A 17,491-nucleotide genomic window follows, 5' to 3' on the forward strand; every position below is an offset into this window, starting at 1 on the left:
CGCATCTTAGGAGTGGGTGTAGGAACGGTAATAACTGCTGGTATCTCCCTTCAGCAACTTCACACTAAATCCTTACAACTCTGAGGGCACATACTGTAATACTTGGGTCAATAAGTTAGTGATCAACTGCTAGTGTGAATAATATTTATTTATTGTGTTTATTTAAGATATTTCTGCATTGCTGTCTAGCCCCCAAGGGCTCTTGAACAAATGAACAAATAAAAGCAACCAAAATAGCACAAAGATTAAAACATATTAAAATGCTTTCTAAAAACTTTAAAAAGCAGTCTAAAAGCAATCCTAAAACACATTTTTAAATGGTTAAAACAGAGCATTTTTCAAACATTGAAGGCCATAAAATGTCTGTCTCCTCTCTTCATGCTTTTGGAAGATCAGGAGTGTCAGGGGGTGCACCAACTTGGTAGATCTCAAATTGAAGGTGTCATTTCACATTAGCATTAAGCCACGTTAAATATGAAAATTGCTTGCTGAGCAGAATCCTAGTGTTTGCCGTGACTTGCTTTGTTTCATTAGTCAACAAAATACAATAATATCGAAAATCCATAAAAAAGCAACATCTTTACTGGGCCAACCAGAAATTCATAAAGTACATTAGTCAGTATTGTCTGAATTTACCTTTTGCTGCTGGTATCATTAGATATACTTTATAGCATTTTTGGGGGGTTGTTGTTGTTGTTATTGTTACCACTTTGTCTTATAGCTTGAGGAAATAATTTAAGGAAATTATCTGGAAGTGATTTAAAACGTTCAGTTTTTTTTTCATTGGACTCGGGGGGAAAAAAATCTCTTTAGAAAATTCCTCCCCTTGCCTATTTGTTCTTTGCTTCTTTCTCTTGATGCTCAGTGTGTGTTCTGGGAAGAAGTTAAATATATTATTGTTTTGGATTATAGTTCCTAGAACCTTCCAGTCACTGTCCATGTTAGCTGGGAAATTCAGAGAAGTCTAAAAAAGTAATGTTTACAAGCTCTGGGCCTGAACTATATACAGGTTGAGTCTCCCTTATCCAAAATGTTTGGGATCAGAAGTATTTTGGATTATTATTATTAGTAGTAGTAGTATTTGGATTTGGGAAGATTTGCTTATTCATAATGAGAGATCTTGGGGGTGGGACCAAAGTCTAAACCTGTATCCAATAAATGTTGGGCTCTAGTAAAGAACATTGCTGCTCAGAGAATCTTGCTCTGATTTGCAGTATCTGAGACGTCTCTTTGTGGTTCAGATGTGGTTCTTGTCATTGCCAAATCCCCAGAAGTGAGAAAGCGGTTGTGCAAAACTGTCCCAATTCCTGCTGTTCATTTTGTGCAGAAATATTATTACTGAGTTTTTCCAGATTATTCCTGCAGCTAGAATTTGAAGAAAGCAATTTGCAACCCAGTGATTTTTCTATATATTTGAAGCTGTGGTGTCCCTTCTGACTTTTGTTCCTATATACAGCCGTCATTCTATTTTGTGTATTTTGAAGAGCAGTTTAAAAGAGGAAAGCATCCTTACTGATAAAGCTGTTTGCTGTTTCCATTTCAGGAAAGCCCCACAGCATTGGCAACTCTGAACGGATTCAGCTCTCAGGAATGTACAATGTTAGAAAAGGGAAAATGCATTTGCCGGTCAACAGATGGACAAGACGCCAAGTTATCCTTTGTGGAACGTGCCTAATTGTATCATCGGTGAAAGAAAGCCAGACTGGAAAGATGCATGTGCTTCCCTTAATCGGTGGAAAGGCAAGTCAATCATTCTACTTTTCTAAAAATATGAAAAAGTGCCTGATGTTACTCCAGAATAGTAAAATGGGTCATGCAGTTTTTTGGGGTTTTTTAAAAACAATCAAAGAGTTGTTTCCTATTGGGTGTAACTCAGGCAATGAGTTTATTAAAATAACACTATATATATATATATATATATATATATATATATATATATATATATAAATATCCCCCCACTTCTCTACAAATAAATATGGCAGGGGTGGGACACCTCCCTCCCCAGTATTTTGGACTACACCTCCTATAACCCTTTCCACTATCCATTCTAGCTGGTGCTTTTTGGGAATTGAAGTCCAAACCATATGGAGGACAAACCTTTGGCATGTTTTATCATAACATCCTTCTCTTAAATTATGCATGAACTTTGTTTTAAGAAGACATGTTCATTTTGCTTTCCCATTCACTCCCCCATCATAGATTGTTTGTGCAGAGGGTTGTGTTTTTTGTTGTTGTTTTTTTGCCATAACTGCTGTGTGACCATGTATTATTGTTGAAATAGGTTGAAATCAGAGTAACTATACTGTTCTCCAGAACAAAGATACTTAACCATCAGGTGATAGATTAGGAGTTTGAGCTATGACTGGCTCTAACAGGTGCTTGACCAGGACCTTGAAGGGTGGAGTGTGCAGAAGGAGAAGAGCAGAATATCAAGAATAACAAACCCAAAGGCTTCCTGTTTCCAGCTCTCATTGATACCCTTGTTCCTTTCTATCCTGAAATAGGTTCTGAGGTCTAAAGATGTGTAGTCAAATATTCTGTTTAAGCAGTGGTGGAGCAGAGGGCTGTACTATTTGCTCACTGTGCTTTCATTGCCACTGGCTCCAGAATCCCAGCTTGAAGGCACCAGGGTGCACTTCTACGGCTGCAGTGGTGATGGTAGTGGGGAGAGCTCTTGAGCCCCACTTGGCTGCAGTTGCACAGTCTAGTGTTCTTGCTGGAAATCCTAGGTGCGGATGGCTCTTCCTTTTTCTGACCTGTGTGACTGCAGCTGGATGGTTCCTAAGAACTCAGTCTTACTGGGCAGTACTCATATTCTAGAGCCAGCATGTTGTAGTGGTTTGAGTGTTTGAACTATGACTCCATTTCCATTTGGCCATGGAAATAAATCCAGTGGGTGGCCTTGGGTGGGTCACACACTCAGCCCCAGAAACTCCCATGATAGGTTCACCTTAGGGTCGCCATAAGTCAGAAACATTTTGAAGGCACACAGTAACTACAACAACAACTACTACTACTTGGACTCTAAAGTAGGGGTAGGGAAGATTTGGCCTTCTAAATGTTCATGAAACCACACTCGCATTATACTTCACTGACTCAGGTGGTGGGAATTGGATTCAACATCATTTGGAAGGACACATGTCCCCCAGCCCAACTCTAAAGCAGCCTCCCCAAACCTAGTGTTCTCTTGAAGCTTTGGATTTCAGGACCCATCAGTCTCTGCCAATACCACCAGTAGTCCAGAATGCTAGGTGTTGTAGTTAAAAATAGCTTTAGGGAACTAGATTGAAGAATGCTGTCTTGAAAAATTGCAGTCTTAAATTTGTGTTAGGATTCATGAGTTATCTCTAATGTTATCCACTGTATGCCCATGGCAGTGAACCAGCTAGGTTTGTTCCTTTATTCAGCACTACAGTGGACTTATAAGGCTAAATACCCTAAAGGCACCAGATCCCATCTGACCTTGGACATTAAGCAGGGTCAGCTCTGGTTAGTATTTGGATGGGAGAGCACCAAAGGATACCAGATGCTGTAGGGTGTATTTCAGAGGAAGGAAGTAGCAAAACCACCTCTTGACTATTCCTTGCTTAAGAAAACCCTATGGAATTCATGGGGTTGCCATAAGTTGACAGGTGACTTATGATGGGGTTGCTATAAGTTGATAGGCACACTGACAGACAGTCAGACAGTAGACTTGCTTGCTGGAGGAAGAATCCCATGTTCACCAGCAGTACAGCTTAATCTTTGAAGCACTGTGAAATTGCCATGCCCTTGTTGGAAGAATTGTTTTGTTTTTTTTGCACTCAGCAAATAAGCAATTATGTGTTCCCAGTGAAAAAACTATTGGCATATCTTTTTAGCTGTCATCCCAGCCAAAATCTATGATAAGAAATTAGAGGACTGGTGAGAATATAATTCTGTTTTAGCAGAGGAGCAGTCTGGCTTCAGACAAGGAAGGTCAGTAATAGATAATTGTTTCATTGTGTTTCATCTGGCATCAAAATATTCAACAACTAGATACCAGCTCTTTAATGTCTTTATTGATTTAAGTATGGCATTTGACTCTATTAATAGGAATCTGTTATGAGCAAAATTGGCTAAAACAATTATTGATCCAAGGCATTATACATAGGTACTTGATGAAGAGTTAGAACTGGTGTTAATCATGTTTTAACTTATGAAATTCCCACAAGCAAAGAGGTCCATCAGGGCTGTATTCTTGCTTCCTTTCTTTATAATGTTTATATTAATGATTTAGTTTCAACAGTTACTGCACAAGAATTTCATATGCCAAAGGTATCCAATACCATTATCAATACCCTTTAATATGCTGATGACATGATATTAATGTCTACCACTCAGGTTGGTTTGCATAGGTTAATAAGAAATGTTAGTTTCTTCTATAGGGAGAATGATTTAGAAATTAACTACAACGCACCCACACCATACATGGGCTTGCTGTACACAGCTTTGAGCTTATGTGTATGGCAAACCCACAAGGACAAAACAGCTCGTGTGCCGTACGCAGGAGCGTGCCGTCATAGGAATCAATAGGATTCCAGCACACACTTTTTCCCCATACGTGGAGGGCTTCGGAACGGATCCCCCACATATAGGAAGGGCTCACCATATAACAAATCTAAAGTTTTAATTTTTGGAAAGAAAAAGAAACATTATAGGTGGTTTCTTGATACTGACAAAATTGAACAGGTGAATTCCCTTAATACCTTAGGCTAGTCTTTTTATCCTCAAGGTCCTAGTCACTGCAGACTAAGAGAAATGAGCTAAAAGGAATTGCCTGTTCTCAGTTTCTGAATTGTCTTTTGAACTGCAGTTACCCAGGATCCCTTTTATCAGTACTCATTGTGTACAAGGCAAAGGTATAGTCAGTCTTAACATATGGTGCAGAAATTTGGGACTTTTTCCATTCTAGGAAAGAGTCCAAAATCAGATTTTGCATATTATCTTGGGAGTGTTCCCATCCTGTCCAGCCTATGCACTTCAACCTGAGGTTGGAATTAAGGCATTCAGACCAAATTCAGTTAAGATTATATAATTACTGGTTCAAGCTAGTATCAATGACTGATAATAGGCTTCAAAGAAGTGTTTAGAAGAACAGCTGGTTAACAGGATGGAATCATCCTGGTTATATAAATTTACAAGGATGTTGCCTAAACATGGGTTCATGTTAGAGGTCCTAATGGGAAACAACAATAATATAAAAAACTCTGTCAAGTTAAGAACCAGTGACCTCAGAGTCCAGGCTGATATTGCAGCTTCATCCATCTCTAAGGCTCTAAATTGGCTAGCTACATCCAAGACACAATTCCCCCGCGCAGCAAAAAGAAGCTGCAAAAAGCGTTATGACGCCGTGACGTGCAGATGCTAGGTGTCTGTCATGTCAAAATGGCAGCGCCCATGTGTATAGGGCAACACCATTTTAAGCCCTCGTTACGTGTGAGGGGCAAGGTGCGTCAGGAAGCGCCCAATATGGCCCGTCTATAAGGCGCCATTGTTTCTTTCCTGGAAATTTGCTGTGAACCAGCACTGATCCATAGACCCCAGTTTTTTTCAGTGGTTGAACACAAAACTTTCTTTTTGAGTGGTACCCCCATATCCTTAAAATGTGTAGTTCTGTCCTTACTCGTGTGTGTGTGTGTGTGTGTGTATGTGTGTGTGATATGCAGGAGTTCTGTGACTGTCAGAGTAATTCTTGCAGGTTTCAGGGAGATGGTGTTCTTATTGTTGGGAAAATTATCTAAGGTGTACATTGCTTTTGTGTCTTCTTTGGAAATTATGAGAAATGTTTGTTCTGTGGGGAAGTAAACTCAGGATATTGTGGTTCTTTTGCATAGTAGACTTAGGCAGAAAATTCTTAAATGTAAGAAAGTGTGATCACAGATGCATAAATGTCTTCCACTAATACTTACTGCTAGAGAGGAATTGTCAATTGGTATTATACATTCTTTTTAAACCAGGTACCCTTCAACAAGCAAATAGATTATGCTCTACCAGGAGTTTTTCAAGTATCCTGTACAAGAACTCGAAGGCTCTAACTTGTTCATAATAAGATTTTAAGGTGTTTCAGTGAATTATTTCATACATTAGGAGCATAAGCTATGCTCCTGCGTTTTGCTTGCATCTCTTGAACTTTGAATATTTGCTGCTCTGTTTCACTCAAGCAAGTGGTGTGTGGTGAATTGGAATGACAGAAGTGATATTCCTTTGACAGCTTGTTGATTTAAAGATCTTGTGGCAAAGCTTAAGCGAATTACCAAAAATTGTGACTGTGTGCTTTCAGGAGTGGTCTACTAATGCTGTTAGCTTGATAGGAGAATCCCATGTATGTTTACATGGAGGTATGCCTTATTTTAATTGGTGGGGATTACTCCCAGGCAAAGTGTACATAGGAATAGTAGCCTGATTTGTTCAGAATCCTTACATTTTTGTAGATCTTTGAAAACTTGCTTACCCCTACCAGTATAAGTGGACAAAAATGATCTGAGCTATTCAGTATATTGTTTTAGCTTGCTTTGACTCATCCAAAACAAACAGTCTGGGGACCCTATTTAAAATTGCACACAGTTGGTTTTCTTACCCTGGCAGCTTTTTCTCTTTTTGATTCTCTTTTAACCAGGTTTGTAGTTAATTAGCATTTCAGAGGCTTATCCTCTGTCTTAGAAATTCTACTAATATACCACTCTGTTCTCTCCTCCCCTGCCCCCCCCCCCCCATCCCCAAATACAGGTTGAAGAAGTTAAAAAGCACCAGCACTGCTTAGCATTTAGCTCCTCTGGACCTCAGAGCCAGAGTTACTACATCTGTTTTGACACATTCACTGAATATTTACGATGGCTTCGGCAAGCTTCAAAGGTAAGAGCAGCTGTAGACTCTTCATCTTCTGATTTTGCACAGCCTCACAACTCTTGTACAGAACAACCAACTTTATTGACAAAATGGATGTGGAGTAGGCAGTTCTGACCAGTTGTTGACCAGTGCTGTTATACCCATTAATGATGGTTAAGGAAGCAAAGAAAGAGAGGGAGAACTTGTTGTCTTCCAGGTGTTGTTGGATTTCAGCTCTGTGCAGCTCTTTGTAGCCAGCACAGCCAGTAGTGAAGGATGATGGGAATGACAGTCCATCTGGAAAACTTCTTTCTATCTATCTGTCAATCTGTCTATCTTTTTGTCTGTCTGTTCATTCAATTTATGTACAAGCTTTTTTCTTGACGTGGAACTCAAAGTGACTTAAATAATTTATAATAGAAGTTTAGCTTAAACAATGGGCAATTCTATTTAAAATGAAAAATTGAAAAAAATCTGTTTTTAAAATATATCGTTTAAAATACAATCAAAACTTAATGCACAAAATGCTAGATAAAAACACAGCATTCATATCTTCAACACACTTCTGCTATGTGATTAAAAATCAAAGACATGCCTAAATAGGAGGGGTTTTGCCTGCTGGTGAAAGAGAGCTGGTTGGCGGGGTGTTGGGAAAAGACTAATAGGGCCCCAATGGCTTGTTCCCACCCCTGCTTTCTATGACTTGAATTGGAATGTATTGTTTACTCATCCTTATGACTTGGCTGTAGTTGGAGTAGACTATAAAAGTTAGCTGCAACTTTCAGCACAGGAAAATGTCTAGCCTTATGTTTATGGGCTACGAAAAGCTCTCAGTGTGCACACCAGACCATGTCAGAGTCCTCATGCATGCTGCACTTTCCATGGTGGTAGTTAGCTGCTTTAATTTAACTTGCATGTGTCTCTTCCTTTCTCATGCTTTTACTGATTGCATGAGATTACTTTGTGCCATCCTGTGCCTTCTCTTTTTCTTTGTTCAGCTGTGTTGGGAAAGTTGCCAGAATAAGCCCATCTTTTAATGTAATCATAGCGACATCTTTTTTGGTGGATGCTGATAGAATATAAACTTGCTAGCTGTAATCCAGAAATAGGATAAATTAAACAACTAAACATTATTTGGTGGCACAGAAATACATGCAATATTTATGATTTGTGAATGATACTTAAGAGAGTGCTTAAGTGCACTGATAAGCAGTATAGAACTGTACTTGCTATGTTTACTTTGTATGTAGAAAACCCCCATTTATTTTATGAACAGGCTTGTGTATATTTGTATATACAGTTCCCTTCATCCCTGACAGAAGTATATCTGCCCAGTTCCCTTGTCCCTTGACAGAAATATCCATTCTAACTGATTTATTCAAATAGAGGGTGGATTTTGCCTAATGATAACCTGCTACAGTGTATATATGACTTGGTAAGTCTCTGTTTCCCTCTATGTGTGGCTTCAAGTCATTTCTGACTCATGGTGACCCTGAGGCAAACCTATCACAGGTTTTCTTGGCCAGTTTCTTCATCCTCTAAGGCTGAGAGAGTGTGACTTGCCAAGTCAAATGGGTTTTCATGGCCAAATGGGGATTTGAACCCTGCTCTCCAGAGTCCTGGTCCAACACAGTCAACTCACTACACCATGTTGCCTGAGAAAACATCCTGCTTATATAGGATTGGTTGTTTAAAGAGCCATGAAAATGCATGTGAATTACTTTGAATATAGAGCCATGCCATGAGGCTAAGCATAAGTCACCTAAACATGAATTCAGTGATCACTCGGCTTATACTCTCTCAACCATTTCAGTCAAGGAGGTCTCTCCTTGAAGTCAGGGAAATCCCTCCTTGAGGTCAGGAAGGGATATTTAGAATTTGTAGTGTGAAAGGGCTCCAGATCTCATTTCCAGAACAGAATGATAAATAGCAGGGTCCCTAATATCCCTTTGCGGTGGTGTTTTTTATTACCTATGCAGCCTGCATAGCCTACTATTACATCACTTGCACATTTATCTAATGCGTGTCTGTGTTAAATTCTGATCTCTTTTGTCCAAGACAGCTGATGAGTGATCTTTTATGTGGTTACTCAGAGCTGAGACAACAAAGAATGCAGGCTGATTCATACATTACCTGCAGCTATGTGAGATCTATCCATAGATTTTTCTTAATACTGCTTCACTGGACTAGAGGCATCATGGATAGGATGGGGTGATGACATGATTTCATTGTTCCCACATAACTTGTTCCACCTAGCTGGGTGATCTTCAAAGGTGAAGCACTATGTTGAAGGCTTTGTCTATAGCATTTCTGGGTATTAATGATTCCAGAGTGATATGACAACAAACCAGAGGGAAGTAACTGTGGGGAAGCTAACCAGTCCCTGCTCCCTTTTGAACCAGACTTCGTGTCCTTGTACATTACACCATTAAGGATGCTGTGATTCCACTTCAAACTGCCAGGTTCTGTTCCAATGAAATCCTGGGATTTGCAGTTAAGGTTCTCTGCCAGAGGCCGTTAGTGCTTCACCAAACTACAAATCCCAGGAATCCCTAGGATGCAGTTAAATGTGGGATTATAGTGCTATCATTGTGTAGTGTGAAAGAGCTCCTCATCCTTGGTTGAAAGAGAATTACATTTTTGAACACCTTACTACTTAAAGAAGAATTGCTTCAGCTTTTTCAAGACTTCATCCTTTAGCAGGGTACATTATGGCAGTGTTATACAGACTGGAAACTGGAGGGAGCTTAAGTTGTTTGTTTCTACCTTGTGACTGCTATTGATTTAATAGTAATTTCTGATCTCAGGATGTATAAACGTTATTATTCTTGTACAAGCAATGCTACCAGCTACTTCTCCACTGTTTTCTTTGCTTGTTTGATTGAAAAAAAGATGGAGTTATGTATGCTACCAACATATTAGCAAGGTTAGGATGACCCTGAGCTGTCATTTCTGCCAGTTTATTGAGCATATAAACAACTCCTCTGTTGCAGGAGAGAAAGCATTCACCTTCATGTTTGAGAATCAATGCATTGTAATCTGAGAAAAACCCACCCAAGGGTAAAATATTTCACACTTGGGCAGGGGCATTACATGAACATGATCACAGATTAAGAAGAATAATTCATCTGGTTTTGCTAGATCTGAAGAAAGGGCATCACTTAGAGAGTAACAAATAGGACATTACTTGAGTATTTCTTTTGGCTTCACATCCACATGACTTGATTCAAAAGTTGTATTCTCTAGTTACCTACTAGTGTTTTGGCTCTAGATTTATTTATTTCATTTCTATGCTGCCTTTCACACAGAAAGGGACCCAAGGCAAATCACAGATAAAATCATTTTAAAAAGTATTTTTACAATAAAAAATCAAAGCAATTAAAATAATCTAGTTCAGAACAGTATAAAATGATATAAAATATATACAAAAATTTAAAAGCATATCTAAAGCACACACTCCATATAAAAACTTCTCTGGCATGATTATATATTAGAAGACTGAACAAAAAGGTCTTTGCCTACCAGCAAAAGGAGAGCAGGGAGGGAGCCAGCCCAGCCTCCCGTGGAAGTAAGTCCCAGAGGGTGGGAGCAGCCACTGAAAATTCCTTCTCTCGTGTCCTCACCAAGTGAGGTTGTGATGGTGGCAGGACCAAGAGAAAGCCTTCTCCCATAGGTCTTAGGACCCTTGCAGGTTTTTATGTGGAGATAATGGTCTTTCAGGTAGTCTGGACCTAAGTTGTATAGGGCTTTATAGGTCATGACCAGCACTTGTGAAAGCGTTCGACTTCACTTTGGCTTGTGTTGAGAAACGAAACAGTAGCCAGTGGAGCTGTTCCCACAAGGGAGTTATATGCTCCCTATAACTGGCCCTAGCTAGCATTTTGGTCGCCACATTTTGAACCAGCTGAAGTTTCTGAACAGTTTTGAAAGACAACCCTACATAGAGTGCATTCCAGTAGTCCAAACAGGCATGGTAGGCTGGTTTAAACCAAATGACTTAAAAAAATCTCACCACTTTGTTTTTTCAATTGATTGTTGATTTAAAAAAAAAAAAAAGGTCTGGCTGTTATTACTATTTTCCAACCCTCTTACTAGAACAACATTGACTATTTGAATTTAATTTTTCTTACTTCAACAATTTGTTGCTGTAAAAGAGCACATGTTAAAAGAACATTTAGTATTTAAACTAGTAGCCATGACGTCTAAACTGCATTTTGCTACCTAGTTTTTTGATTTAATCCTATATTTGTGTAGTCCTATATATTAATTCAAAAAACTGGTTTAAACAAGGTCATGACAGGAGTGGGCACTGCAGTTCCTACAATGCTGATATTTAAAGTTCTTTCTTTCTTTCTTTCTTTCTTTCTTTCTTTCTTTCTTTCACCTTAGGGTGATGGCTAAGTGTTCATGTGGAATAACAATTCCTTATGTACTATCTCTTTCCACTTACCTTTTCCAAAAACATACCATAGTAATAGAGACAAACATACCATTAGCATAATAGAGACATTTAAAAGCCCTGTATGTGTATCTTTCCAACTTGGAGCATGCATTGTATCCCAGACATACTTTGGAATCTTAAATTCCCAACACTCTTTGAATCTTGGGTTCTTCATTCTGTTATAATGTTTCTGTTCATTTTTAAGGTAGTACAGTGGACTCTTGTTATACGCTGGGGTTTGGTTCCAAGATCCTCTGTGGATAACAAAATCTGTGGATGCTCAGGTCCCATTAAATATAATGACATAGCAAATTGGTGTCCCTTATAAAAAATGCAAAATCAAGGTTTGATATTTGAAATTTATATATTTTTTAAACATTTTCAAACCATGGATGCTTGAATCCTTGTTTAAAAAATCTGTGTATAAGAAGGGCTGACTGTATCTTTGAATAGTCTCCTTAAAGTTCTGCAGTACCAATGATGTGTTTTGCTGGGTGGAGCTTACCAGGAAGTCAAATTATAATTGATAGTGCAAAATATTGGTGTCTGTAAATATAAGGTTGTATTCTTTCCCTTAAATTGGTCATCACCTCCCCTCTGCAACCTGAAAAATGGAGGTGGTAGTTGCCGATGTTTTAGTTATAGTTTCCCTCACGAGAAAAGAAGTGCTGAAACTGGGATGCTTTAAAAGTCATTTTAAGGTTTCCTTGTGCAGGACTGTCAAGTTCTGATTTCTGAGGAATTAATTTGACATTACAAGGTCATGCATATGTTCCTGCCAACTTGTAATTTTCTGCTTGGTTTGTTTTCATGTATGTAGCTTCAAGTAATGCTGACAAGCCAGCTACCCTCATTTAAAAATCCAAGTTTAATTCAGCCTGTGCAGTTTAATCTAGTCAAATTTATTGCTCCCTCAAATCAATGGTATGTAATGCCCTAAAATTACAAGTGCTCTTCTTGGACTAAGAAGACTTGGGTTTAGTTTTCCACATGAGCTCACTAGTTGATCAGTTCAACAGTCATTGGTCCAGTTTAGACACCATGCTAAACTGTGGCTTAATGTGCAGGTCTCAGGTTTGCATCATATCTCTTCATCGGGGGGGGGGGGAGCTTCAAAGTTTTTCTTTTCTTTTCTTGGAAGCTTCTATCCTGGTTTAGATGAGCTGCAGTATGTCACATCATTCAAAATGACAAACAGTTCATGTTTATGGTTTTATTGAACAGAGTCACCTTTGACACATTGATCCTGCAGCTCACTTGTTTAAACACACAGTAGCTGATATTCAACACAGGTTAGGGTTTGGAGGATGATTGAAGCCAGACATTTCAGGATATAGGGGGACATGGGCTAGAATAAAAAATGAGGAGGAGTAAGATACAGAGTACAATATGTTGTTTATTTGGTTTGTAACAACAGAGGCAATTGGGAGGAGTAGAACTGGGTAATTTGAGGTACTACTACTACAATTTAATTGTTCGCTATCTTGAAAAACCTGAGTTAAGGATGAATATTTTCCCTTTCCACATTGATGAAGATTGCCCTTAGGGGAACTATAAGGGATGAGGAAGAAGGTGACAGTCATTATACAACTCAACATGTCAAACACAGAGGTTCACTTTTAGGATTGTAGTTTAAGAGTACCCCCCCCCCAAAAAAAAAAAAACACTCTTGAAAGACTGCTAAGTAAGCAGTTTCTAATATAGAGTTGTCCCAGTACTTTCTTTTTACCCCTGATCCTATGTGTGTATTGTAAAGGTCAGTGGATATATACGCAAGCAGTGTATTTGCTTTGTCTGTATGATTTGTCTTGCGTGCACCTGCCTGAACGAGACTACGTGTGAAAGGGATCTAGGAGTCCCAGTAGACCACAAGTTAAACATGAGTCAACAATGTGATGCGACAGCTAAAAAGGCCAATGCAATTTTAGGCTGCATTAATAAGAGTATAGTGTGTAGATCAAGAGAAGTAATGGTGCCCCTGTATTCTGCTTTGGTCAGGCCCCACCTGGAATATTGTGTCCAGTTCTGGGCAGTGTAGATGCACCCCTAGCCAGAGCAAGAGTTAGCTCTGTGCTTATGGGGTCTTTGTTGGTTGGTTTGTTTTGGCCACCATCCTAAATGGTATTTGACATCTAGAAAAGTGTAGTTGTGGTTCTAATTTTGTCTTTTGAGAGCAGGCGAGAGACACCAGATGCTATTGCATTGCAAGTACGATCAGTGAACAGGGATCATATGACTTGCAGTTTCATGGCATTTGGAGAGTTTAATATTTCCCATCCTTTTTTTTTATTTAAAGGTGAAAGCAAACTGGTTTTAAACTCTTAATATGTTACAAAGTTCCACACTCAGAATGCCAAGCTATCTTGAATTGCTTGCATTACATTTTTTCATCTTTCATCTATTGGACTTGGCATGTTACTGTTTCTTTTTCCAATTCCTCCCGATTTAAAATAAAACTCAGCATAGTGTTAGAAATGTCGCTTTCTTGAGACCTACACAGTTGGCAGTTTTCCACCCATTTACTAGCAATATACATCTAAATTTAACTTACTGTTAAAACTGTCACCTCCTTAGGGCTTGCCTGATTGTTGGCAGTGTTGCATACTTTATGAAATCTTTGAGCCCTTCTAGCAGTAGTTGAAGGTGGGGATTTCTTCCACAAATTTAACACATGCACTAATTTTCACTATGCTGCTCCAGGTTTGGCTTTAGTGCCGGTATATACTTTTACTGGGGAGGCTCATCCATCACACCATCAGCTACCAGTAGTTATCAGAAGTAAAAATTCTCCCCTACCCCCAAGAATGTGTATATCTCCCCACTGTGTTTTGTTGAAGGACTTGTTGGATTATTATTATTTTTAAATAAATCTTTATCTACTAAAAATTTGCTCCCTGATTGGACAACACATTTTTAAAAAGTAAGATACATAAAAAGTGTGGATAACAGTTGCTGTTTCTTGTATATTTTGGCAATGATCCTGTTCTTAGAATGATACAACACATGCCTACACCATATTTTTTTAAAAATAATTATTTCCCTTCAGAATTAGTCTGTTTATGCAAATTTATGCACGTTTATTCAGTTAGAATTAATAAGGTGATCTTGGTCACAGATTTAAAAAAAGACATTGTTGAAAAACATTTATAGGACTCAGGTTTTATTTGCATTTACGTATTACCTGTATATTGCATCTTTCCACAGAAAATAATGCTTAAGATGGCTCATGAGAAAAATTCAGACGAAATGTAAATTAAAATGTACATACATAAAAAAAAGTTGAACATCATCTTTTAATGTCTCAGTGACCAGCAATGAAAATGCTCTCCCATTTCAACTGGTAATGAGGACAGTCTATTCCTGTCCATATTAAAAACTTTAGAATAGGCTGATTAGTTCAGTCCTTTGATAGTTGCCTTTTGAATAGGACATGAATAATGTATCATCTTTTTGTATAGAAGCAAGCAATGTCTAGTTCTGAGGGTGCTGAAATAGGGAGACTACTTCAAATAGTAATAAATTAACATTCAGCTGATATCATGTGTGTTCATACATAGTGATTGAACACACACACTTCACTGTATAGATACTGCATTGGAGATGATTCTATGTGCAACAGTCCTCACATAGTTGGCATGCTCCTTCCAATGCGAAAACCTGCTCCTTTACGCCAAAGCATAACTGGGAAACTGTCCTGGAAATATCTGTGTGTTACAGTATATGGCATTTTAAATTGCAAAATGATTTAAAAAATTAAGTCACAATCATTTTCTTGTTTGCAACCATAGTGGTGGGGCTGTTTGGTTATTTCCCCTCATGTGCAAAGTGGTTCTTCTTTACATTTGATGTGGTTTGCTTATTTGTAGCATGTGGGCTAGATCCCAAGATATTACAGCATCTACGAATACCTGGTCAGTAGGCTATGAGGTTTATCGCACTGGGGTTAAAACGTTCCCCAGTGTGTTCTAACATGCCCATGCGGGGCACGCATGAAACGTGACGGGAATGCGATGGGGCCAAGAACCTCATTTTACTGCACACTGGAACGCCGCCTTTGCCGCCGGGCGTTCCAATCGCGTTCCCGTTGACTTCCAGAGGGTGCCATTTCTGAGAACACACACAAACACCCCTCTCTGCAAACTGTGGAGGAGATGCAGGGAGAAGGAGAACTTGTGAGTTAGTAAAGTGGAAGGGCATTTTTTACACAAGGCTCTGAAAGTGCTATTTAACTGTCTATAATACAAATGAAAAATGCCCTTTAGCTAGAAATGTACATTTGACTTAAACACATATCTTGTTTCTAGCCTTTGTTTCCCTTTCTTTCTTCCTCATTTTTAGTCCCATTTGGGACACTGGTCTACCCACATATGTGCTTAATGCAGAAATGAGTTCAAAACATCTCTTTTTCTGTGGTGTGTGAAAATGCTCTTATCTTGGTGGTTACAGTTTTATTGTTCTGTGAATTGTTGATCTTGCTTGCATGCTTCTTTTTAAGGCTATATGCATTTTGTTTTCCTTTCCACCAGCCATCTTTGCTGTTCCAAAACCCAGAATGTCTTTAAAAAACAGTAGCTCTGAGTATGGGCTGAACTCCAGGATCCTGTGGTTGAAATCTCTCTTCAGTAATTAATCCAGTGACCCAGTTCTGATGGAACAATCACCATCATACACATAATGGTTTTCAGTCAGGGACAAACCAGATCTTTGTGCACTCCTTCCCTTATGTGTGTCTCCATCTTAAGCTGTGTCTGGACCAGGAAGTTGTATCTTAAAGGCTCCATTCTGGTTTTGAGGAGGGAATCCTTAATCTACAATATTCTGATTTAGATGGCAAAGGAAAATGAAGATAGGCCTATGGGGTGTGGAAGAGAACACACAGCTTACCCAACCCAAGATTTAGTATGCAAAGGGATCTTGTAGCACCTTTGAGACTAACTGAAAGAAAGATGTTGGTAGCATAAGCTTTCATAGACTTGATCCTACTGCCTCAGATGCTTGTTTGGAGTGGAGAATCCAGAGACAGACCTATATAAGCCAAATATAAATTCAAATGCATGGAGTATGGAGAGGATGTGACAAGTTCAGTTATAACTATAGATAGTCATTGGGGGACAAAGACAGAAGGAAGGCTGTTGCATAAAGCCCAGAACAGTAGATAAACATATGAATGATTATATGAATGAGGGGGATGTATTGAACTGGTCAAGGGCTTGTTAGTTCTAAAATGAGGCACTGTGTACCCTTCCGCTATTTACCATCTCTCTTCCCCCATAATTTCTTTAAAAGGGGTGTGTGCAGACATCTGATTTGTAGGATCTGGTTTGTTGATTTTTTTTAAATAATGAGACTGCTAATTTCTGTTCTGTCAACTGGAGCTTGGTGCAATAGATGTAACACTTAAAACAGTCAGAAATGCTTGCCAATCCACCGCAAATCACTTGGAGACCTACCAGTAGGTCCATCTCTCTTTTAGAATATAGGTATCCTAATACTGCTGTTAAATTGACAGAGCTATTGCCATGTTTGGCAAGATAATGCATATGAAGTCTTTGAATGGTACTGTATTAATTACCATGGTTATGAGCTTAAATGTCTGGTCTAAGTATCCCCTCTTTTTAATGTTTAAATTATGGCTGTCAGTAACAAGTCAGCTGTTAGGTTTTCTGAAGCTCACAAACCCCTGTCCACTTTCCTTGGGCATTCCATGCAAAACTGTGAGCATTTACAATTCCTTTTTATTTCTGTCCAATTTTAGATGTTATGTTTGATTGTATTCACATTTGAGATTTTAGAAAGCCACAGCAGCAAAAAATGTCAAATGAGTAGCATGGCTTTATTTAGTCCTGGGATGAATAGCTGGAAGATCTGAAACCACCTTGTTCCTTTTTTTCATGCGCTCAAGATATACTCTGCTAGTATGCTGATTGGCAGACCTTTTTGTCTGGAGCATTATTTGCATTATGCACAGAAACTGGAATCCCTGTAGTAATAACCTGAACCTGTTGAATAGGTTCTTATATATGAAGAAAAGAGTCCTCTTGACCTTGAGATTTCTCTTCCAAGACTATCCTTTCCTTGGCTATCCTAGAATGTGGTTTGACAACCTAGCCATTTTTGCAGTCCATGTCAGACTTCCCTGGTGATCTCCCCCATTTTTCTTAATAATGAAAAGGGTGTGTACACACACAGCTTCTAACTTTTATG

General features: G+C 38.8%; 1 protein-coding gene across 1 annotated transcript in view; it reads left to right on the forward strand.

Annotated features, from left to right (window-relative positions):
• LOC149316974 (PH domain leucine-rich repeat-containing protein phosphatase 1-like) overlaps positions 1-17,491 on the forward strand; it is a 191,309-nt gene that overhangs the window by 91,189 nt on the left and 82,629 nt on the right. Inside the window, exons 2-3 of the mRNA XM_089516614.1 lie at positions 1,544-1,740; positions 6,748-6,873. Coding sequence (XP_089372740.1) covers positions 1,544-1,740; positions 6,748-6,873 — 323 coding nt within the window. The remainder of the gene's footprint in view (positions 1-1,543; positions 1,741-6,747; positions 6,874-17,491) is intronic.

This window comes from Sceloporus occidentalis, unplaced genomic scaffold, assembly GCF_023333645.1.
Source record: "Sceloporus occidentalis isolate IW3139 unplaced genomic scaffold, rSceOcc1.0.p SCAF_3, whole genome shotgun sequence".
NCBI classification, from domain to species: domain Eukaryota; kingdom Metazoa; phylum Chordata; class Lepidosauria; order Squamata; family Phrynosomatidae; genus Sceloporus; species Sceloporus occidentalis.